We start from the raw sequence: 23,871 nt of genomic DNA, 5'->3' as shown, positions 1-23,871 counted from the left end.
TAAACATTTGGTAATATTTCTACAGCTAACAAAACTAAGTAGTTAGGATATCATCATACAGATCGCATTTATGGCCCGATCCTTACGAAATTTTTCATGGGGATAAGATGAGGGTCAGAATAGAGGCCTACTCTTTTTGGAGATGATCGCCATATATTTAGGGGTTGAAATGGACCAAAAAACTGCAAAATTGTTAGCAGGTCATAATTATCGCCCGATCCTCACGCACATTTGAGTGGGGGTTACCGGACATTGCAAAGCCAAGAAGTTTTGGATAGCCATCCAAAAATATTCAATGTGCGAAATAGTTTGCCAACTTTTGTAGACAAAATACGAAAATGTCCAGGAAAGACGCACTTCTGACTATTTCGTTAACGCTGATTTCGTGGAAGAATATAGTCAAATGTCTGTATCTCATATAGATGCGTTTTAGTCAAAAAACAATAATAAATGTTAATCTTTTCTGAGAGATTATAGGTCTTTGGGAAATATTGGTTTCAGATCTAGGAAGACCATTTACGTGCAACATCTACCAATAAATTGGAAATGAGCAAATAAGTTTAAGTTGCTTTTATTCGAAAATTAGAGAACGAAACCTGATTGTTTTCTTTTATAATTTGTCACAATATCTTGTGGAATTCTTTCGAGTATGTCGCCTATATAAACTGTATCGTGTATTATAGTGTTGTAGGGTATTCAACGGCCGCCCCCGCTCGACTGTAGCTTTTGCTTACTTGTTATACCCTACAACACTATGTGTTGGGGGTATTATAAGTTTGATTGGGCCAGAATTTATGTAACACCTCCAAATATTGATTTCCCATATAGGAAAGTATATATGGATCTTCCTAGCTCGCCGAGCTGAGTCGATCTAGCTATGTATGTCCGTCCGTCCGTCTGTCCGTCTGTCCGTCTGTCCATGTTAATTTGTAATCACTCTACAGGTCGCAATTACGGTCCGATCTTCACGAAATTTAGAATGTAGGTGGGGCTTGGACCAGAATAGAACCCTATTGCTTTTGGAGATGATCGCCAAATGTTTAGGGGTTGAAATGGACCAAATACTGAAAAAATGTCGGATTTTGCAGAAGCTATACAGGTCGCAATTATAGACCAATCGACGCGGAATTTCGCATGTAGCTGGAGTTTAGGGCGGGAAAGAAGCCTACCAATTTGGGTGGTCATCGGATAATATTTAGCGGGTAAAATAGACCATATCTTCTGTATTGAAAAAATTCAAAATTTTTCATCAAACCGCGAACATTTTAAATCCCGGCGAAATCATAAAGCCATGACAAGGTTACTTCTGATCTTTACATTGATGTTAACATCCAACAAATCGGATATATAGCAAAATGTGTGCGATATATATGTCTATCAAAGAAGATATGCTTGAAAGATCTCTTATATGTCGAGAACGGCTGAACTGATTTCGACAGTTCTCATTAATTAAGAATGGCCTCTTGGCAGGAAAGAAAAAACGTCTAAAAAAATCGCATAAAAATATCTCTCTAAAGATGAAAATATTGATTTTGTAAAATTTTCTCATATTTTTTCAATTTTGTCATATTTATTTTGGCATATTTTCATTTTGAATTAAACATTTGGTAATATTCCTACAGCTAACAAAACTAAGTAGTTGGGATATCAGGATATCACATACAGATCGCATTTATGGCCCGATCCTTACGAAATTTTGCATGGGGATAAAATGAGGGTCAGAATAGGAGCCTACTCTTTTTGGAGATGATCGCCATATATTTAGGGGTTGAAATGGACCAAAAAACTGCAAAATTGTCGGCAGGTCGTAATTATCGCCCGATCCTCACGCACATTTGAATGGGGGTTAGCAGACATTGCAAAAGCCAAGCAGTTTTGGATGGCCATCCAAAAATATTCAATGTGTGAAGGAGTTTGCCAACTTTTGTAGACAAAATAAGAAAATGTCCATTCCAGTGAATTTTTGGAGAATTCACAAATACAGGAAAGACGCACTTCTGACTATTTCGTTTACGCTGATTTCATTGAAGAATATAGTCAAATGTCTGTATCTCAGATAGATGCATTTCAGTCAAAAACCAATAATTGAGATCTTTGGGAAATATTGGTTCCAGATCTAGGAAGACCATTTAAGTGCAACATCTACCAATAAATTGGAAATGAGCAAATTAGTTTAAGTTGCTATTCTAAAATTAGAGAACGAAACCTGATTGTTTTCTTTTATTATTTGTCACACTATCTTGTGCAATTCTTTCGAGTATCTCGCCTAAATAAACTGTATCGTTTATTATAGTGTTGTAGGGTATTCAACGGTCGGCCCCGCTCGACTGTAGCCTTTGCTTACTTGTTTTTTTACTGCAATAATACCGAAGACACTGTATACCTGGCCCCTCAATTCAGACTACTTTGCAATGTAAACTTTCAAAAATGTCTTCTATTTTAAGGAACAATAACTATTTTTGTGTTGGCCAGTGTAATAATAATGATCATAACAACACTCATAACTATGATTTTTTAACAAAGACCTCCAAAACAAGTGAAAATAAGTTGCCATTAAATATTATGACATGTTTAAGATGTCTGTGTTAATTTTCGAACTCGTCCTTGTATGTGAGTGTGTGTGTGCATTTTTTTACTTTTTTATAATTTATGCATTTTAAGTAGAACAGCGGAATATTTGGTTATATCTTACCTATAAAAATTTCCTCTCCATCCTGTGGTTGCGGCTGACATTCCGCCTCGTCCAGGCCATTAAGGTATGTTTCCAGCAGATAGTTTTTACCCAGCTCACGTTCACGTTTGCGATGTTTCTCCTCTTCAATCTTGTTAATTTGACGCTCCTTTTCGCTGTTTGTTGTATGGGGAAAGTTTTTTGCCATTGTGTGGGTGTGTGTGTGTGTGAGAAAATGTGGACATATGAGTGTGTGTGTGTGTAGTTGTAAGGATATAAAGTTTTTTTTTTGTTTTTGTGTGTTTGAGATTTGTAGGAATGTGATTGTGCCACAAACGATTGTTAAGGAAGACACATGACCACCGGCCACACGTTGTTGGTCAATGGCAAACGGGAAGGTAATGTAAACATGCCACATGTAACAACAGCAGCAACAACAACAACATGAAATAAATGTTGAAAAAGCGAAAAGAGAAATAAATAAAAAGAAAACATTAAAGTAAAAATTCAAGTTAAACTTTATTAATTGCAGCCAATGACATTCTCTTTTAATTATCGTACATGTCAACATGGCAACTAACGACGGGATGTAATCCGTGGTGTAATGGGGCCAAGGTTGCATTACATACGAGAGCATTTTTTTTTTTAATTGGTAAATTAAATTGTAAATGTACTAAAATGTCATAGAAATTTAATACTTCCCATTGGTCAAACGGAATGATCTAGAATTCTGAAATTTGAAATGAGAGTCGCTGATGGAGTGCAGATGTACCAAATGGTGTTTGGAAGTTCGAACTTTAAGGTTACCAACAATTCTAAAATCGTACTAAATTTCCGTACCAAAAACTTGAAATTTACTATGAGAATAAAGGTTGGACAGTAAGTTTTATATTGGGGTCCCTGGTTGTGGTAGAGTTTTGATAAGAAGGTGCTTTTGGAAATGTGTACAACAAGTGCACAAAAGTACTATAGTTTGTACAATTTGGTATTGGGTGAACAAATGGTGCTTGAAACCTGATATTTGGTATCAGCTATGATGTGTAGCCTTTAAATATGAAGGTGCAGCCTGGATATATGAAGGTGGTTTCGGAAATTTGTACTATAATTGTACGAAAAGTACCAAATTTAAGATTAGGTGAAGGTATGGAGATAAAATCCTGAAATTTGATATTTGGATTACTGATGGTATCTTTGGTTGAGATTTGGTGGTGGTTTAGAAATGTATTTTATATTTGTACGAAAAGTACTAAATGGTACGAATTATGGTATTTGGTGAAGGGAAGATATATATTGAGGTTTCTATAGGTATCGGGAATCGAGATATGGAGGTAGTTTTGGAAATGTATACTATAATTGTACGTAAAGTACTAAATGGTACTAAATTTTGTCTTTGTTGAAGAGATAGAGCTGAAACCGTGAAATTTAATATTGCGATAACTGTTGGTGTCTAGGATTGAAATTTCCGTATCTCAATCCTAGACACCAACAGTTATCAAATGAGTTTTGCAAACGAGTACTATAATTGTACGATAAGTACTAAATTGGGTTTTGAGTGAATGTATAGAGATGGAACCCTGAAATATGATTTGAGGTCTCTGTTGGTATCTGATGGTGGTTTTGCAAATGCGTATTATAATTGTTTTCTGTCAAAAACTATTTTAACATTTTCTTACATAAATCATAGAAACCAATTTCAGTATTCAGCTTAATCCTTCACCCATTACCAAACTCTGTAACATTTAGTACTCATATCCGCATATATTATGGTACTTATTTATATAGTACTAATTGTGGATTACGGTAGGTGTCTAAAATAAGGGATCATTTGGGATATGCGTACTAAATGTTACTAAGTTTGGTATTGGCTGAAGGAATTGAGTTGAAATTCTGAAATTGGATACTGGTTTCACTGTAGGTTTCTAGGGTTTACATATGAAGACGTTGAAATAGAGTTGGACAGAAAAATTGGATTAGGGTCCATAGTGCAATGGTAAATGAAAAAAAATTTCAAAATAAAAAATTCTGAAATTTTTTTCGTGTAAAAGGTAAACATTATCCTTTCATTCTTTCCGAAAAAGGAAAAACTTGAATAATATATAAGACTTTGAAAGCCTGAAAATTTAATACGATGTACGAAGATTTGATTAAAAAATGTTGTCACAATGGACAAATTGCTCATTTTGAGTACTAAAAAGTACTAACATGGGCTTCGTTGAAAAAAGTGGGCACAATCTAGTATAAAATAAAACACTTCACTATATTACTATAGCATGAATCCGCAAATCCTTACTCCATGCATATATATAAATAGAGAAATCAACAGGCCGAATTTCAGGCCAATCTGTACAGGGTGAGATGAAAAAACTGCAACTAACTTGAGACTGCCAAAGCCACTTGTCCGACTGCTGTTAAGATTATTCCCGTGACATATCATTATATTGTTTACAAGCGTAAAAAGCATTTTGGTGAGAATTTTCCCGATTTTCCAGTGTGATTTTTATTTGTGCATTTGTTTGTAACAGGTAAAATTAAACGAGATAGACCCATAGTTCCTTTTGATGATCTGCATAGAATCACATTCTGAGTCGATTTATGCATGTCCGTCCGTCCGCTTATCCGTCCGTCTGTCCGTCCATCTGTCAGCCTGACCATGTATTTTTGTAAATTTTGCACAAATCATTTGCTTGGCCCAAGGACGAACCCTATTGAAATTGGAGATAATCGGTTAAAATTTAGATATAGCTCCCATATATATGTTCGTCCGATTTGCCTTTTATTGTGCACCAAACGTGTAATATCAGCCCGAATAATATGGAATTTTGCACATACAACCAAATTAGGCCTGAAAATAAGTATGCCAAATTTAATCAAATCGGTTCAGATATAGCTATAGCTCCCATATATATTGTTCATCCGATTTGTTATTTTTGTCCTCCGCAGCCGTAACAACAATATTTTGGGAAATATATCAAATGCAGATCAGAAATACCTTTGCTAAATTTTATCGAGATTGGTTCAGATTTGGATATAGCTCCCATATATAACTTCGTCCGATTTACCTTTGATTGTGCACCAAACGTCTAATATTTGCCCAAATGGGATGAAATTTGGCACTTACGACCGAATTGAGTCTAGAAGATAGTATGTCAAATTTGGTGAAGATCGGTTCAGATATGGCTATAGCTCCCACATATACTGTTCATCCGATTTGTTATATTTGTTACCCACAGCCGTAATATGCACTCCGTAACAACTATATTCAGGAAAATATATCAAATACAGCTCAGAAATATCTTTGCCAAATTTTATCGAGATCGGTTCCGATTTGGATATAGCTCCCATATATATCTTTATCTGATTTCAAATTAATTTTGCACCGAATTTAAAAGATACAAATGCTTCGGCAAATTTAGTCCTTTGAACTTTAAACTATAATTATAATCATAGCGTGTATGATTGAATTCTCCCATAAAAACTTTTAATTTTTATGCGGAGCTCGTCCCCGCCCGACTTCAAGACTTTCTTTACTGGTTTTATATTGGACTGGAACACCATAAGTGGCTAACGTTAGAGCACTCCAGCATTTAAATGTGAATAAATCTTTTGTGTCTCGTACCATCGCTCGTTACAGTGATATTGGCAGCTTAGCCAGACGTCAAGGAAGTGGACGAAACAGAAAGAAAATAGACTCAAAAGAGCTAAAGAGTTGCTGCGCTTGGTCGAAAATGGTGGACTGCCGAATTTGGTTTTCTCAAGCGCCGGCCATGGTATGGTTTGGGCAGCCATAACGGCCGATTGTCGCTCTCCACTCGTATTAATCAACCGTGCCACCAGAATAAATGCCGAATATTATTGCGGAAATATTCTGGAGGGTGTATTAAGGCCTTGGGCACGCAAATATTTTGGCCGCAGACCTTGAACGTTCATTTCATTTGTTTTACTACCTTTTCATATTTAAAACATGAATGACCCACAACCAAAATTTAAGTTGCCCCCACCAGGTATCACCGGACGTGGCATAAAACCTAAACATTATTATTTATTGCAATTCCCCGCTTGGCAAATTAGACATCACAAATGAAACTACGTGATTTTTCTCTCGTTCCCATTTTTTGTTGCGGTCAATGCTAAGGATAATTAAGATGGCAATGATGCCCCCCTCTGTATGCGACCTTCTGCTGTCCCATCATTAACCCCATTGACACAAATCACGCCACTGTGCCACTCGACCCAAAAGCTCAATTTATTCAAGGACCTACCGTAACAATGACAATTGCCGTTGAATTGTCTCATCCTGGGCCATTATAATCTTGAGAAGACGTTCATTGGCCGTGGCCGTGCAGCGGGACAATTTCGGGTGCAATGTATTTGCCTGGGCCAACCACTGCGATGATTTATGTTTGCGGCGGCGAAACTTGGCACTTCGAGCACTACCCACCGGACTGCCCATGCCGCTGTCCTTGTCCGTGGAGATTAATGAAGACAACTGCGGCGTGTTGGCTGTATTACTGCTGCTGTTGTTGTTGCTGTTATTATTGTTGGCGTATGCGGTCACTGGTGCTGGACCCAAACGCCGTAGCAGTAATTCACACTGCAAGAGAAGAAAAAAAAAAAAAAAGAAAGACAAGACAAATACTTTTATTTACTTTCGCTTGAGCAAAAAGAACATTTACCAGTGGTAAGTAGTTGATTATGATTTATCAAAAAAAATTTGTAATGGAGCAATTTTTCACCCAGTTCGATCCCCACCTCCCACCAACCAAGAATGTCACCGCCCGTTTTGAGTCAATTTATACGTGACTTTGAAAATTTATTATTTTCTAAATGTTTCTTGATGGTGCTCGAAGCTATTTAAGTTTGTTATGTTGCCCTCATGGCGTAAATGCTCTTATTGTAAGTCCTCGCCGCAGGAAAGTAGTAATAATTCAGAAAAATAAAAAACAAGACAACAACGAAAAATCGTTAAACGTTAAATCGTTAAATGAAATTATTGAAACAATTACTTACAAACTCCCTTATTTTGCACAATGTGTGGGAACGTGTTTTCAGCTCCTTTGTTTGTTTTAAATTTCTTTATTTCTTCATGGACTTTAATTTAAAGATATCGAAAAAAAGAACAAAGACTAATACTATCATGGCATTTTACCTCTTCAAATTAGGTTTAAGATTACTCTTCTGGAGGCATGAAGTGACAATACAACTACTTACGGTGCCCCTTGGAGCAATATATATTGTAAACCCCTACAAATATTTTCCCAGTTTTTTGTAACGTCCGCTTTTATGTTCTACACTCCTGTTTTAATTAAATGGGCTAAGGATAATTTAAATACAACTAGCTGAACCCGGTCCACTTCGGAATTTTGTTTTTCCTTCAGGAGCATCAGAAACAGAAAAAAGTAAAAAACATTAAGTTCGGCCGGGCCAAACTTTTAATACCCTCCACCTTAGGGTAAGGGAAACATTAGAACCCATTGTGTCCCACAAATACCAATTTTTAGACATATTCGTGGGAAAATTTCTCAAAATCATCAAAATATTGAATATCGGGAGGTACCGCTATATGGGGCTATACAAAAACATGAACCTGTACACAATATGTCGGCACCGGAGCTAGAACCCATTAGGACACAAAAATACCAATTTTTAGCCGAATCCGCAAAGAAATCATCAAAATACCGAATATCTGGAGGTACCGTTATATGGGAGATATACCACAACGTGGACCTATACATACAGTGTTTCGCCACCGCAGCCAGAACCCATAATGACCAAAAATAACAATTTTTAAACAAATCCGTGAAAAAATGTGAAACAACCATAAAAATACTGCATATCGGGAGGTACCATTATATGGGGGCTATACCAAATTGTATACCTATACATGCAATGTTTTGCCATCGAAGCTAGAACCCATTATGACCAACAAATACCAATTTTTAGACAAATCCGTGAAAAAAATGTGGAAAAAATCATCAAAAAACCGAATATCGGAAGGTACCGTTACATGGGGACTATACCAAAACGTGAACGGATACATCTCATTTTCAATACCAACCATTGTAGACACAATACAAATGATTCTTCTAAATTTTGACGCTCTACGTCAAATAATGTGGGCTGTATTGTGATTTCAACAGACAGACATCGTTAAATCGACTTAGAATTTTATGCTGATTATGAATGCTGATTTATGGGATCTACGACGAATATTTAGGGATGTTACAAACGGAATGACAAAGTTAATATACCCTCCTTTCCAATGTGGAGGATATAAACATGTTCATGATCCCCATAATTGCAATGGCGATTTTGTCCGGGCGCCACATCAAGTACATGAAATCAGCCGAAAATATATATGGGGGCTATATACAAATCTGAATTGAATTGGCCGAAAAATGTATGCGAGCTACATCCAAACCTCACCCGATTTCATTGCACTTTGACAAATAAATTTTTAAACTAAGTTCTATCACACAAATCTGAACCGATTTCAATATAATTCGACAAATTTAGTTTTGTACAAATTTTCATTGGAATCGAACATACACATCGTTTTTGGTGTATAAATACCTGATGTGGGGCGAAAATACATATGGGAGCTATATCCAAATCTGGACCGATTTCAATATAATTTGACCGATTTATTTTTGTACCAAATTCCCTCACACATTCCAATTTCGAAGACTGTATCTATAACCGATCAAAAGATATTTGCAATATCTATATCTATATGTATATATATGTATATATATATATATATATATATATATATATATATATATATATATATATATATATATATATATATATATATATAAATTACCGGCGAAGCGGTTGCTTGATGTGATCGACACTTTGGTATTTACTAGTGCCAAACTTGATTTCCAAAATACTCCGGACACAATAGTCCAACGGATTGGTATTCGGAGATTTTGGTGGCGCTTGTGCGCTTGAAATGATGCGAGGACACTCATCTTGTAACCATTCTTGGGTGGCGCGTGCTGAGTGCGATGGTGCTCCTGTTGGAATGTCCAAGGTCTGCGGCCAAAATGTCTATCTATCTATTTTATTTCTGTTGCGGTGTAAGTTCTTGCATTTTTTGAAACTTCAATGGCTTTACCCCGAGCTCATTTTACAATATTTGCCGAATGGAATATTGCGATATATTCAGCTCACGAGCCATTTTTCGGCCACTGCGACGCGGGTTTCGATCAAGTCGCTTCTGTACTTTTCGAACCATTTCTGCTTATGTTGCTACTTTTTTCCGTCCATCTCCTTGACGTCGGGCTACGCTACCAGTATCACGGTAACAAGCGATGGAGTGCTCTAACGATAACCACTTGTAGTTTTCCAGCCAAATATAAAGAAATCACACTATCGCGCTCGAACTCCATCATGAATAACTTTTTTTCTGGAAAATTCTCACCAAAATACTTTTGTACGCTTGTAAACATTATAGTGAGCTGTCACTAGAATAATTTTAACAGCTGTCGGGCGAATGGCTTGGAATTGACAGCAGTCTGAAGTTGGTCGCAGTTTTTTCATCTCACCCTATATGTGTCCTTTATTACGAGATATCATTGGTATGGAGTGCATGACTATAAAATCGGATGACTGACTGACGGAAAATCAACGTCCAGACGAAACGGCTGAAGCTAGAATCTTGAAATTTTGCGCAAGGGTCAGTCAATGGTATGCATCATCTAGCCTTATCACAGATTTATGGAAATTCGTAGTAGAAGTGCTAAAATGTAATGAAAACTGCATATTTTCTATTGAAGAAACTCAATGAGCTAGAATTCTGAAATTTGTGAAAAATAGATGTACTAAAGGGTTTTTTTTTTTTTTTGGAAATTTGAAATTAGGGCTACGAAAAGTTATAAGTTCTACTAATTATTTAAAATAAGTATTGAAATTTGGTGTGAGAATCAAGTTTGGAAAGTAAGTTTTATGCAGTTTTGGATATGAGCACTAGGTGTGCGAACTGTACTAAATGTTACTAAATTTGGAATACGCTGGTTTAGGGTGAACGGAAGAAGCAGGAATTTTGAAATTTTGTATTGGGATTCCTGTTGGTGGTAGGTTTGTGATAAAGAAGTCGGTTTGGAAATGTGCAATACAAGAGAACGAAAAGTACTAATTAGTACAATATTTGGTACAATATCGTATTGGGTGAATAGATAGTGTTTGAAATCTAAAATTTGGAATTATGGTCGCTGTTCATGTGTAGCCTTTACATACGGAGATTCTTTTTGAAATTTGTACCATAATTGTAAGAAAAGTACTGAATGGTGCTGTATTTGGTATTGGGTGAAGGGATACAGATCAAATTCTGAAATTTGATATTTAAATTATTTATGGTATGTGTGTTTGAAATTTGGCGGTGGGTTCGTATTGCGTCCTAAAATTGTACGAAATGAACTAAATGGTACTAAAATTGGTATTTGGTGATGGGAAAGGGCTGGAATCCTGAAATTTGCTATTGTGGTCTGTGTTGGTATCTTGAATTGAGATATGGAGGTGGTTTTGGAAATGTGTACTATAAATGCACAAAAAGTTCTAAATAGTACTAAATTTAGTCTTTGGTGAAAGAATAGAACTGATATCATGAAATTTGTTATTAAGGTTGTTTCGAAAATGCGTTGGTGTCTGTGGAGGTGGTTTCGGAAATGTTTACTATAATTCTACGAAATGAACTAAATGATAAGTTAAGTTATTTTAGTTGAAGTAATAGAACTGAAATCCTGTAATTTGATATAGATGCCACTGTTGGCATCTGAATTTCGGATGTGGAGGAAGTTTTGGAAATATGTACTATAATTTTTCGAAAAGTTCTAAGTGGTACTAAATTGGATATTGGGTGAAGGATAGAGGTGAAAACGTGATTTTTTTTATTGAAGGATAAAACTGGTGTCCTCAAATTTTATATGGATGGACTGAATTGTACTACATTTTATTTTGGTTTCAGGAATAGAGCTGAAATCCTATAATGTAATATATATGTCACTGTTGGCATCTGAAATTGAGATGTGGAGTAAGTTTTGGAAATGTGTACTTTTTTTTTTGAAAAGTACTAAGTAGTACTAAATTGAGTATGGGGTGAAGGTATAAAGCTGAAACAGTGACATTGAATTTAAAATTATACGAAGAATTTTCGATCACTGTTGGTGTCAGGGCTGGAGAGATGTCGACTGTTTTGGATATACGTACTCAATGTTACTTAATTTGGCCTTGGATAGAGCTGGGATAGAGTTGTAATTTTGAAATTTGATATTGAGAACGGTGTTAATTCCTAGGATAAACATATGGAGACGTTGAAATAGTTTTGGGCAGAAAAATTGGATATGGGTCCATTGTGCAATGATTTTACTAATATCCTTCTGGGTTATACACTGGCTCGTACGGCAGCGATATTCTCGGCCGATCGCCTTGGTTGACTTTTATATGGCCTCTTCGGATTAGAAAGAGCCTTACCAGTCGAAAATTGTTCGTATAAACGCTTAAAGGTGTTCTTAGAATTTCAGCGCGCTCGCGTGGCGTGTATTGGTTCATGGTAAAAATCTGCTTGGACTGACGCTTCAAACGCGGTATATCATTAAGCGATGTGACATCTCTGTCAAAAGTTATGGCGTTGCCAGATGGGTCCGTCGAATATGGGCAACCCTGTATATGTCATCTTTAGCTATATTTCAATCGATTTTGTTAAAAATTGGCAAACATTTTTCCGGTAAACTTCATTCACCATTTTCATGTAATTAGAGGGAAATGTGTGTGAAAACTATATTTAAATCTGAACCGATTTCGACAACGACGGCTGTATTTGATAAATATGCTAATATACTTAAATATGCTATCCAATATAACATATGTATGGGAGATATATCTACATATGAACCGATTTACACCGCATGTGACAAAATCAAACCTCTTTCAGTTGATATTATACATTTTCTTCAAAATAATTGTAAAATCCGATGAGCTGATTTTCACCAATTTCAATAGAGCTCGTCATTTGACCCAATAAATGAAGTATGCAACATTTTATATTATAAACTGTAGTATCCATAACAAATTTCAAATACCAAATTTGAGACGGTTCCGTTGAAATATGTGTCTAAAATCACCGAATATAAGAAAGTACAGTTATATGGCGGCTATACGACGACGTGGACCTATTTTGGCAATATTCTCTTTTATGAGGTAGTACCCATTGCGAACTAAAAATATAAAATTTCAATCTAGTGGTACAAACGGAATGATAGGCTTCATAAATCTCCATATTATTGTGTAGGGTATAACAATAAATAGACTGAGAATGTGATTATATGGAGATCACCAAATATCGTTTCCTTCTGTCTATGTTACACTCAAATCTACCACGGTCTAGTATCTCAGTACAAATTGGAAGGCATATGTGCTGCATTAAGCATTGTAGTAATGATGACTACATACACTCTGCATTGTCAGTTTCCCAAACATAAAGACTACTACATACTCTCTGGATTACATGTTAGCGAAGCAATAACAAGTTATTTCTATCAAATTTACTAGGCAAAATAACTTACTTTTTTCAATTGCTTCTTTACTTGTTTAGCCAACTATCGAAAAACCACAGAGTTTTCTTTTTTCCGAATATGAGGCATTCAAAGTTTGTGCGTGGTAAAGTTCTCTTGTGCTTATTAATTGCATAACTTTATGCATTAAAAAGTTTTCATCAACATCGGTAATTACACACGTTGTCAAGCCTTTTTTGTTCCACATCAAATCAATGAACTACATTTCAAAGAGAAGTTTCCACACTTCACCCGTAACAACGTTTCATACATCTGGTTGTTGAATCCTGCAAGGAAACTGTATTCCTTGCGTGACCTGTCTACACTCACCTAAGGACTCGTTAAATTGTAAAATTTAAACTTTTTTATTTGTTACCTGTCAGTGAGAGAAAAGTGCAACTTCATGATGCAAAATAACAAAACCGTCGACCACATTGCATGCGCTCGTTTGGTTGAAATAATGACAGCAAGTTTTTTTTTTGATCGACAAGAGATGGTGAATTTTAAAATATAAAAATACTTATCAATCAATAAGACCCGCAGGAACTAAATATCACTACAATTTCTCTCAACAAAAAAAGTTAATTATGCTTGAAATCTGATTGATCGTTGTAAAATTTTATAGACATGGAAATTCGGAATTGTCTCCTGTCCGAAAAGGATAATATCCAAAAAAATCGCGTAAAAATGTGATATATTAACATTTTCATTTTGACTTTTGAAATGTACAATAGTAATGTTTTATTTTGCATGATTGGTTTCCATTTTGACTTACTTTTTTCTAATGTACATTTGTAGTGTTTTTTATATTTTATTTTTGAATTTCTTGAGAATTGAAATTGATGGCGGGTTACATGGAAGTGTAGATGATATCGAAATAATTTAACGCGGCCAAACCAAAGTTAAAAGACAATTAATTTTTCAAAATCGCTAAAAAATCACGAAAAAGAGATCTCATTGCAAAAACTCTGAAATCGGGAAAAAATCGTAAAAAAATTCAATGGAAACGAATTTTAAAATAATAGTACATTCTATTGACAAACTTAGTAAGGATCTTTAAACACGTGCTGTAAAAAATCAGCGAACAAGTTGAAGATATTTTCAATTTGTTATTCTTCTTTTGTCAATTTTTTTTCAATTTGTATTATCATATTGAATTCAGTGAATTTTTTGTGAACAAAATAAAGAATAATTTTTCACTACATGCAATTTTTCACCAAAAAAATGAAATAAGTGCGAAATAGGATGTTAACTGACATCTACCTTTCAACTCCAGGGCCTACATCGTGGTTCAGCTGGAAGATGCGAACACATTAAAACAAACAAAAATGACCGAAAAAGCCTAATGTGGCTCATTTAAAAGCGTGGTCCTACTTCTTTCATGTGACAATAATCCGTCCACTGAGAGCTCAAAATGCAAAATTCTTTGGGAGTACAATCCGTAAAATGCCAAATTTAAAGGGTGCAAAATAGTAGAGCGAATGGGATTTTTAATAAGAAAAGGATTTCTATCCTTCCACAAATTCTTTCCAAACATTCAAGATACCTTAAATCGTGATATCGATCATAACTCACGGATAAGGATACAACCCGATTTCATATTAATATATCCATCGTATGATTTAAGCTATTTTTGGGGTCTTGGTCACTTTTTTCATTTTTTGGCTCTTATTTGGCATCTTTGTTTGTAAGGGGGTAGAGAACCTCTTGGATTTGAAAATTTCAGACTAGGGCCCATATTGGTCTTGACCACATTCATCAATTGATTTGGCTAAAAAATTGTGTTTATGCTACCCTGGGGTAGGGAACCATCATACAGATAATTGCCACATAGGAATTTATTTAAGCAAAGTCCCCACATTGGAGTATCACCAAGTCCACCATCACATCTAATGTGTGGTCAGAAAAGAAAATTTTGTATTATATTGAATTTGTAACCCCCAAGAGAATATTGGTTGGGAACGTAGATTTAGGAGGTACATCTATATGAAATGAATTGTGGAAACATGAACAAATTACAAATATAAGAAAGTAGCACGAGACCGAATATTTGTAGAATCGTCATTGAATTATACTATGAGGGAAAATATGTACCTTATGAGTTCTCCAACTTACAATTTAAATGGCAAATAAAATTATTTCCCATCTTACGGTAATGGGTGTAAAATTGTATTTATATTTGACTATTCTGAAATCAATCTGCCCTCAATTATGAGGTGGATAAAACTATTTTTACTCACTTAAATCACGCGAAATTTTTTTCAGTTTGACATACTATGTTGTTCTGCTATATTATTGATGAGGCCTCTATTTCTCATCTTGGCTTATAAGGGATAGAAGAAAGCTTTAAATGTAGGTCGATGTTTCGGAGTAGTGCCCATATAGAGGTACCTCCTGATTTTACCATATTTCAAAGGATTTGGCTATAAATGTGTATTTGGGGGATGAAAATCTTACATAAAAATTTCAATATGTCTACAAATTTTATAATTTTCTCCATGTAATAGTACCCCCTCAGGTCCACCTTTTGGCGAACAAACAGACCGACATGGTTAGGGGACCTTATAAGGACTCTAATGAACAATCTAAGGTGTTAATGGGTTTAAAAAAGTAATTTGGCTTTGGCTATTCATAAATCATTCAGCCTTCAATTATGAGGTGTACAAAATACGATAAATTCCAAATTACTGCTCATTTGACTGGAAAATTTTGTTACGATTTTTACCATACTAAAAATTAATTGATCCCTTACATGAGGATAAGATTGATATATGCTTTTTAAAAGATTTGTATAGCACATCCACACATTTGAAGCCCAAGATTTAAATATTGAAGCCCACGGCTTAAATATGGGTATAGGTATTTTAAAACACTTTTAATCGATCAGTACGTGAACTCTTATATCACTCATATCTGTTAATAATTATGCTTGGACAAATATGCATAGTAGACAAAAACTACGGGCCGGCAACGCGGACCGGGCCAGCTAGTATATTATATTTGCTTTATATTGCGGAACCTCATAGTATCCGGTATTTCACAGCATTTCAATTTTGATTCCCACTAAATGGAAATTTGCCATACGAAAGTAGTAGGTCCACGTTTCGATAAAAACTCCATATAGCTGCATCAGTCATATTAGTTTCCTTAGTTTATTGGAGTTCGGATTAGAGTTGTTATTTGGATTTCGTCACGCGTGCAACTTCCTGTGACAGTAAATGACCTATAAAGATCGACATTTTCGCGAATCCCCATATAATTGTAACTCTCTAAATTCGATACTTTCTAGATTTAAGCCTCATTTTTCAACAGAATCAAATAAAAATGGTTTTTTATACCCTCCACCTTGGAAAGGAGGGTATATTAACTTTGTCATTCCGTTTGTAACATGTATAAATATTTGTCGTAGACCCCATTATGTATATATAGTCATAATCAGCATAAAATTCTAAGTCGATTTAACGATGTCCGTCTGTCTGCCCGTCTGTCTGTCTGTTGAAATCACGATACAGGCCACATTATTTGACGTAGAGCGTCAAAATTTAGCAGAATAATTTGTATTGTGTCTAGAATGGTTGGTATTGAAAATGACATATATCGGTCTACGTTTTGGTACAGTCCCCATATAACAGTACTCGGTATACTCGGTATTTTGATTATTGTTGCCACATTTTTTCATGGATTTGTCTAAAAATTGGCATTTGTTGGTCATAGTGGGTTCTAGCTCCGGTGGCGAAACATTGCATGTATAGGTCCACGTTTTGGTATAGCCCCCATATAAAGGTACCTCCCGATATTCGGTTTTTTTGATGATTTTTGCCACATTTTTTCATGGGTTTGTCTAAAAATCTCCGGTGGCGAAATATTGCATTTATAAGTCCACTTTTTTTGATGACTTTTGCCACATTTCTTCACGGATTTGTCTGAGAATTGGTATTTTTAGGTCATAATGGGTCCTAGTTCGTGTGACGAAACATTGTATGTATAGGTATAGCCCCATATAACGGTATCTCCCGATATTCGGTATTTTGATGGTTTTTGTCACATTTTTTCACGAATTTGTCTAAAAATTGGAATTAGTTGGTCATAATAGGCTCTAGCTTCGTTGGCGAAACATTGTATGTATAGATCCACAGTTTTGTATAGCCCTATTTAGCGGTAACCCCGATATTCCGTATTTTTATGATTTTTGCCACAGTTTCCCACGAATATGTCTAATAATTGGTATTTGTGGGTCATAATTGGTTCTAATGTTTCCATTACTCTAAGGTGGAGGGTATTAAAAGTTCGGCCCGTCAGAACTTAATGTTTTTTTACTTGTTAAGTTCGCAATAGGCACCGACTTCTCTGACAGGCGATTACATTTGCAGGACCACTCATTCGCACAGTCGCCATTAAACTGTCTGGCATTTTTCAACAGAATTTTTTGAAATTTGGCAAGTTCCCTCTAAACGATGGAGGTTCGAATGAACTTAGCTGCTTTTTCCTTGTTAGCTCTGCTGTCATATAATATTGTAATTCTTTTGTTATAAAAAATTTAAATTTTGATGCACAGCGTTAGTTTCAAATTGTCGATAACCCGAATCTGATTAATTAATTAGATCAACTGGAACATTTTCAAAAATATATGTTACGAAATAAATACGGTGTTCTCTGGTATTAACGTTACCTTTTATGCATTCCAGAGACATCAATTTCTGACACTTTCCATTGAAACTCTTTCCCTTTTTATACCAAATGTATCTTCTAATTACGTTGTATGGAGTCTATTCGATATCGTGGGCCTATATAGGCAATTCTCTTTCAGGGGGTAGAGTACTCAAAAGAAACTCCTTACGTAGAATTTCAGACAATTCCATTGAAAAATTTGGCTAAAATCATCAACATTCCGAATATCGGGAGGTATCATTATATGGGGGCTATGCGAAGACGTGAACCTATATACCAAACTTTTTGTCATGAGCTGTAGTACCTATTACGAGCTTCAAATATGAAATTTGAAAAAATACCGGTAGAAAAATAGCTTAAATCATGAAAAATCGAATATGGGGGTACCGTTGTATAGGGGCTATACGATATCGTAGACCTATATAGGCAATTTTCAGACAATTCCATTGAAAAATGTGGCTAAAATCATCAAAATGGGTAGCGATGGGTACCCTTATATGGGGGCTATACGATATCGTGAACCAATATGGCCCATCTTCGAACTTGACCTGCCCGCAGACAAAAAACAAACCTGTGCAAAATTTTAGCTTCCTATCTTAATTCGTTTTGACTCTAGCGTGATTAAAACTGACGGACAGACGAATGGACCGACAAGGCTTAATCGTCTTTGTTAGGTCTAAGATTATTATTTCGATAATTAATATACCCTTTATACCCTTTTATGTATGGTATAAAAAGATATCATTTCAATAACATTGACTTCGAAGGAGAAGCTCTGAGATAAATCAATATTTTCTATTTTATGTCTTACCTCCTTCTTGTGCTGACTATTTCGCGGTGGTAGAACATCAAAAATTTTTGTACTCCCATCCAGATACTCTTCGCAATGATGATACTGTTTGACGATGACATATTCGGTTGTCAATTGCGCTGCGCTGCTAATGCCAGGTGGAAATGGCAAAGCTGTAGCCGGAAATCTGCTACCATTCGGACATGACGACGCTGTCCTCGCCGTTGATGTGGTTGTAGCTGGATTTTGCTTTATTTTACAATTTTCTTCTTTGGTATTTTTTGGCATTGATTGATTGAAATTGTTCGCAAGGCCAGAGTTGGCCATGGTATTGCTGTGGCAGTTGTTAAAATCCATTGCCCTACTGGTTTCGCAATTGTTCTCGATGATTTGGTTATCCTTAGAGTCATTTGGTGTTTCCAAAGTATATCCGCGCCCATTGTCATCTGCAGCAGACGCACTCTTTCCATCACTTTGTCCATTTTGATAATGCAATAGAGCCCAGATGAGATCCGAACATGTCGTTTGTGCATCGACACCGGCTATCCAATGCTTTTCTCCATCAATCCAAATCGAGACATTGTCTGAAAGTGTTTCCAAAGAGACCAATGAATCATCGTCGTCGTCATCATCATCATCATTATGATCACCATCGTTGTCCTGCTGATTGCTGCCCCCATCAATGTCAATATTGCCCAGGCAATCCTTGACATTCTCATGTTGACTGTTTCTATTTGAAATAGTTTGATGTCTCATGTTTCCATGGGATATATCAATGGAACGTTGTTTTAAGACCGGACGACCTGAGAAATGGAAGGGAGCTGGTGCCAATGATTGCCCTGGATTAGATCCCTCAAAGAGTTGTTCATCTTCGATATCGATGACAACAATATCACAGTTATTGGTGTGTGTGTTATTTCCATGGTTGTTGTTTTCGTTCAAACATTTGTCCATAGACGATGCTTGTTGTTGCTGCTGCTGCTGCTTTTGTTTACCAGTTATCACTTCGTCGCCATGGACCGAGTTGAACAAATTTCCACTTTCATCGAGATTACTCAAAGACATCGTTGCTCTTACATTGTTCTTGGCTTTCTTGTTGTTTTCGTTTTCGTTTTCGTTGTCATTGTTGGTGTTGTTAGAGCTTTGGAAACGTTGACGTTGAAGTTGCATTAATTGTATTTGCTGTTGGACATTGTTGTCAATTGTGTCATAGTCCTGATACCATATTCCATGGGCATATGCTTTTATAGGATTTTGTCGACACCCAGCCTTATCCGTATGATAGTCATTAACTTTATTGTTGCCACCTTCAGGACATGATTTGCTATCGGCATTTCTGTTGCTGTTGTTGCTGTTGTTGCTTTTGTTGTAATGGTTATTGATTTGAGTTGAGGAAATCGCATTCGACAGCGTCGCTGTTGCTTTTGCCGTTGTTGTCGATGATGATGACGACAGCTTTGATGTAACAACCGCCGCCGTGTTCAATGGACTCGATATTCTGTTTTGATGTTCGCTATTATTCGCATTACTGATATGGTCGAGAGCCTTATTGGTCATAATTGTCAACACAGATAGAATGTATTCGTTGGGCTTGGGGGGGTTTAATTCCTCTTTTGTGCAATCTACTACAGGGCAGTAACTAAGTCAACTCCCATGTGGTGTTGCCGTTTTTCCTTTCAATTGTCAATTGCTGTCCTTGGTTACATCAATCGTTGAGCGAAAGTAAAGCGTTGGTATTGCACAAAGGCAAATATTCTTCAATTACTTTGTTGAGGGGGGTACTTTAATTCTGGAATGGAAATAAAGAGGCAATTGGATTAAGTTTTCTTTTTATGAAGAAAATTATTTGTGTTTTTGTATTTGATTTGTGTTTTAAATGACATACGCTTCACTTCACTTTCCTTTTTTTTTTTTTGGTTCTATATGCATTCAAAACTTTATCTACAACCAGTAAAGAAAGTCCTAAAGTAGGGGGGGGGGGGGTGGGTTGGGTTTAGATTTTATGATACCCTACACCACAATGCTAATTTAGTTAAGCTCCACATAACAATTAAAAGTTTTTAAAGGAGAATTCAATCCTACACCCTATGATTATAATTATAAATTAAAATAAATATGGCGAAACATTTGTATCTTTTAAATTCGGACGAAGTTACATATGGGAGCTATATCCAAATCTGAACCGATCTCGATAAAATTTAGTAACTATGGGTCTCTCCCGCTTCCTTCTCCATGTTACAAACAAATGCACAAAGATATAATACCCTGCCACTATGTGGTGTAGGGTATAAATATTTGGTGATTAAAAAAACAAAGCAAATTCAAGAGTTTAACAAGTAAAAAAGCAGTAAGTTCAATACCCTCCACCATTTAAAACGAATTAGAAAATTTTCAAAAAAATAAAATCCATTAAAAATTATTTTTTAAAATCTTTAAAATGTCTAATATAGGAAGGTGCCGATATATGGGGGGATATACGATATTGTGGACCTATAAGACAAATCTATGTCTGCGTGTAAAGTACTCACAAGGATGGATTTTCAGACAATACGATTGGAAAATGTGGCTAAAATCATCAAAATGCCGAATATCGCGTGGTACCGTTATATGGGAGCTATACGTTATCGTTAACCTATATAGAAAATTCGCTGTCGGGGGATAAAGTGCTCACAAAGAACCCCTTGTGTACAAAGAACCCCTTGTGACCATTCCGTTGAAAAATATGGCTAAAAACATCAAAATACCGAATATCGGGGGTACCGTTATATGAGGGCTATACGATATCCCTGCCGAGGTATAAAGTACTCACAAGGAACTATTTGTGAGGATTTTAAGACAATTCCATTGAAAAGTGTGGCTAACATCATCAAAATACCGAATATCGGGGGGTACAGTTATATGGGGGATATACGATATCGTGGACCTATATAGATAATTCTCTGCCGAGGTATAAAGTACCCACAAGGAACTCCTTGTGTGGATTTTCAAACAATTCCGTTGAAGAATGTGGGTAAAATCATCAAAATACCGAATATCGGGGGGTACCGTAATATGGGGGATGTACGATATCGTGGACCTGTATAGACACTTCTCTCTCAGGGGGTAAAGTACTCGCAAGGAACTACTTGTGTGGATTTTAAGACAATTCAATTGAAAAATGTGGCTAACATCATCAAAATACCGAATATCGGATGTCCGTTATATGGGGGCTATACGATATCGTGGACCGATATAGCCCATCTTCGAGCTTGACCTGCCTGCAGACAATAGAGATATCTGTGCAAAATTTTAGCTTCCTATCTTAATTCGTTTAGACTGTAGCGTGATTACAACAGACGGACGGACAGGGCTAAATCGTCTTAGAATTTTACGCTGATCAAGAATATATATACTTTGTTGGGTCTAAAATGATTATTTCGATGAGTTACAAACGGAATGACGAATTTAATATACCCTCCATACTTCTTTTGGTGGAGGGTATAAAAACCTATTTATTATAATGCTTTAGGATATATATTTTTATATCCTCCAACTTGGAATGGAGGGTATATTAACTTTGTCAATATACGTCGAAGACGCCATAGAGTATATATTCATAATCAGCATACAATTCTAAGTCGATCTAACAATGTCCGTCTGTCTGTCTGGCCGTCTGTTGAAATCACGATACAGCCCACATTATTTGACGTAGAGCGTCAACATTTAGCAAAAAAAAAATTGTATTGTGTCTAGGATGGTTGGTATTGAAAATAGGATATATCGGTCCACGTCTTGGTATAGTTCCCATATAACGGTACCTCCCGATATTCGGTATTTTGATTTATTTTTTATCACATTTGTTCACGGATTTGTCTAAAAATTGGTATTTGTAGGTCATAATGGGTTCTAGTTCGCGTGGCAAAACATTGTATGTACAGGGCAAGATGAAAAAACTGCAACCATCTTCAGACTGCTATCATTTCTAAGCCACTCGTCCGACAGCTGTTAAAATTATTCCAGTCACAGCTCATTATATTGTTTGCAAGCGTACAAAAGCATTTTGGTGAATTTTCCATATAACAGTACCTGCCGATATTCGGTATTTTGATGATTTTTGCCACATTTTTTCGCGGATTTGTCTAAAAATTAGTATCTAAAAAATAGGAAATCTTTTCAAGTTAAATGATATTGTTGCAGATATTGGAGGGATTCTAGATAGCGTGTTTGGTGCATCAAATACACAAAATCGGATCTAAAATGTATATAGAAAATATATCCCCATCTGAACAGATTTCAATATAATTTTACAACAATATAGCCTATGTTACTTTCAGGGGATGCTGCAGTATTTTTGGGAATTCTCAGTAAACTCTGTTTAACAGCTTCTGAGTCTATAAATTACAAACAACAAACATATAGAAATGTAATAATTTTTGGAAAATGTTGATGAAGTACCGGATATAGTGGACCGAAGTGTTCCAATTCATCTAATATTGAAAAAAATTCTGGGATGTGCAAAAATTTAATTAATTGAAGATTTATTTCCAATTTGGTACGAAGACTTGCTAATAAAAATGCCGATAAACCCTACATTTATATCAGATCTATGGTTGAGAGTAATATTTAGATATGCCAAATCTGAATAGTATCGCTGACATGTTTCGCAAGTTATAAGAGATATAAATACTGAATGTTGTGACCCTTTGTGGTGAAGGTACCAGAAGGGGACGGCGGACATATACCATCTTCACATCAGGTCTTGTGTTAATAAAAATACTGAGATGAGTGAAATTTGAAGAGAATCGGCATCTAATTCCATATTGTGTGATGGTTTTATTATTCAAAAATTTGACTCCTCTGTAGGGGAGATACCTGCAGGTGTGGTCCGATATAATCCATTTTCACACATGATCTTTTGCTGGTAGCAATACTGGGATGCGCAAAGTTCGAAATGATCGGATGCTTATTTTATGAGGTTCATGGTTATTCAAAATGTTGACCCCTTTCTGTCTTCATACCAAATCTTGCGCCGGTAAAAATATTTAAGTCTATGAAAATTAAAGAGAATCGAATGCTTATTTCGCATTTTATGAGATATATAATTATTCAAAATATTGACCCGTTGTGGGAGAGGTGCCAAAATCTTCACCCAGATCTTGTGTTAATAAAAATATTAAAATGTATAAAATTTGAAGACAATCAGACTCGTA

General features: G+C 35.8%; 1 protein-coding gene across 1 annotated transcript in view; it reads right to left on the bottom strand.

The window, feature by feature from the left end:
- The window catches only part of LOC101899308 (uncharacterized), a 37,114-nt gene extending 16,650 nt beyond the window's left edge, over nt 1–20,464 (bottom strand). Inside the window, exons 1-3 of the mRNA XM_005185633.4 lie at nt 18,704–20,464; nt 6,931–7,262; nt 2,693–2,847 (exon numbers count right to left, since the gene is read on the bottom strand). Coding sequence (XP_005185690.1) covers nt 2,693–2,847; nt 6,931–7,262; nt 18,704–20,239 — 2,023 coding nt within the window. The 5' untranslated portion in view covers nt 20,240–20,464. The remainder of the gene's footprint in view (nt 1–2,692; nt 2,848–6,930; nt 7,263–18,703) is intronic.
- Between the last annotated feature and the right edge of the window lie 3,407 nt (nt 20,465–23,871).

Source organism: Musca domestica, unplaced genomic scaffold, assembly GCF_030504385.1.
Source record: "Musca domestica strain aabys unplaced genomic scaffold, Musca_domestica.polishedcontigs.V.1.1 29, whole genome shotgun sequence".
NCBI classification, from domain to species: Eukaryota; Metazoa; Arthropoda; class Insecta; order Diptera; family Muscidae; genus Musca; species Musca domestica.
Note: the sequence above shows the minus strand (reverse complement) of the source record. Positions and strands in the feature narration are given on the sequence as shown.